The 1,788-nt window shown below is 53.3% G+C and overlaps 1 protein-coding gene across 1 annotated transcript in view; it reads left to right on the forward strand.

The window, feature by feature from the left end:
• The window catches only part of NT5C3B (5'-nucleotidase, cytosolic IIIB), an 8,853-nt gene that overhangs the window by 3,792 nt on the left and 3,273 nt on the right, over positions 1-1,788 (forward strand). The window contains exons 4-5 of the mRNA XM_015572409.1: positions 609-694; positions 1,649-1,738. Coding sequence (XP_015427895.1) covers positions 609-694; positions 1,649-1,738 — 176 coding nt within the window. The remainder of the gene's footprint in view (positions 1-608; positions 695-1,648; positions 1,739-1,788) is intronic.

A 1,788-nucleotide genomic window follows, 5' to 3' on the forward strand; every position in this document is an offset into this window, starting at 1 on the left:
TGATGGGTTGTCCAGCACATGACCTGACTGGGGTCGGGGATCCAGCCTGCAACCAAGGCACCTGCTCTTGACCAGAATCGAACCCATGACCCTTCAATCTACGGGCCAACACTCCAACCACTGAGCAAAACCAGCGAGGGCAGCGGTTGCCAACCAGTGGTCCGTGTGGTCCAAAAGGTTGACCGCTGTGCTAGGGCATTTATTTAGTTCTTATTTTTTAAATATATTTGTATTGATTCCAAGGGAGAGGGAGAAAGATAGAAACATCAATGATGAGGGAGAATCATTGGCTGCATCCTGCACACCCCACACTGGGGATTGAACCTGCAACCCAGGCACGTGCCCTTGAACGGAATTGAACCGAGAGAAACATCAATGAGAGAGAATCATGGATCAGCTGCCTCCTACATGCCCCCTAGTGGGGATTGAGCCCGCAACCTGGGCATGTGCCCCGACCAGGAATCAAACCGTGACCTCCTGGTTCATAGATCACAGATCAACCACTGAGCCACGCCCACGGGCTGATTTTCCTTCTTGTGCTGAACAGTAGGACTGGGCTGGGGAAAACCTGAGGGACTAATGGCTTTTCTCTTCCTCTGGGTGCCCAGCTGAAAGCGCTGCTTCACCAGTATTACCCAATTGAGATTGACCCACGCCGGACCGCCCAAGAGAAGTCCCCTCATATGGTGGAGTGGTGAGTGGTGGTGAAAGCCCCTGGCCCTTGCGGGGGTCTGGTCCAGGTGGGGCCTGGTTTCCTGAGCTCTGATGAGATGACAGACTTCCTTACCTTACTGGACGCTTAACTGAATGCCACAGGCCCAACTAGCAGAACAGATTGTCCAGACACCTGGAGCTGCCTGTGACTGCTGCTGGCGGTGGCCCACCAAGCGTCCTCGAGGGAGTTAGAAGCCCCTTGGTGTCGGGGAGTAAGTGCTCTGGGGAGATAACCTTCCTATAGAAACCAGTACCACTGGACAGAGCCCCAGTTCTCCAAGGGGCTCCTGGAAGGGCTTCAGAAGAGCTTTGACTTCAGCAGTTAACTCACCTGCCTCTTTTCTCTCACTTATGTTGCTAATTGATTCTAGAGCGAGGGGACGGGGGAGAGAGTGAGAACATGGATTGGTTATCTTTATTTTTTAATGTTTTTATTGATTTTTAAATAGGGAGGAAGGGAGAGGGAGAGAGAGAGAGAGAAATGTCAATGAGAGAGACACATCTGTCGGCTGCCTCCTGCACACCCCCTACTGGGGATGGAGCCTACAATCCAGGCATGTGCCCTGACTGGGAATCGAACCCAGAACCTCTCGGTCCATGGGACGATGCTCAATCTCCTGAGCCACGCCAGCCAGGCTCCATTGGTTATTTTCTGTACACACCCTGACCGGGGCTTGAACCCGCAACCTAGGTATGTGCCCTGACCGGGAAACGAAACTGCAGCCTTTAGGTGTCCAGGGTGAAGCTCCAGCCAATGGAGCCGCAGGGGCCGGGCACTCCCTCCTTTAAGGACAGCCAGGTTCTCCGGGAAATGGTTCTGTGGAAACGGATGAGGCCACCTCCCTTGTCAGTCCTTCCAGAGGGGACTCGGCCCTGAAAAGGGAAGAGTCGTTTTACTGATCTGATTTGGGGGTTTGTGGGTGTTTGTTTCTAGGTGGACCAAAGCACACGATCTCCTGTGTCAGCAGAAGATTCAGAAGTCCCAGATAGCCCAGGTGGTCAGAGAATCCAACGCAATGCTTAGGTAAGCTGCGTGCCCCGGGGAACATTTGAAACTGGTCTGCTCACAAAAGG

This window comes from Myotis davidii, unplaced genomic scaffold, assembly GCF_000327345.1.
Source record: "Myotis davidii unplaced genomic scaffold, ASM32734v1 scaffold69, whole genome shotgun sequence".
Taxonomy (NCBI): Eukaryota; Metazoa; Chordata; class Mammalia; order Chiroptera; family Vespertilionidae; genus Myotis; species Myotis davidii.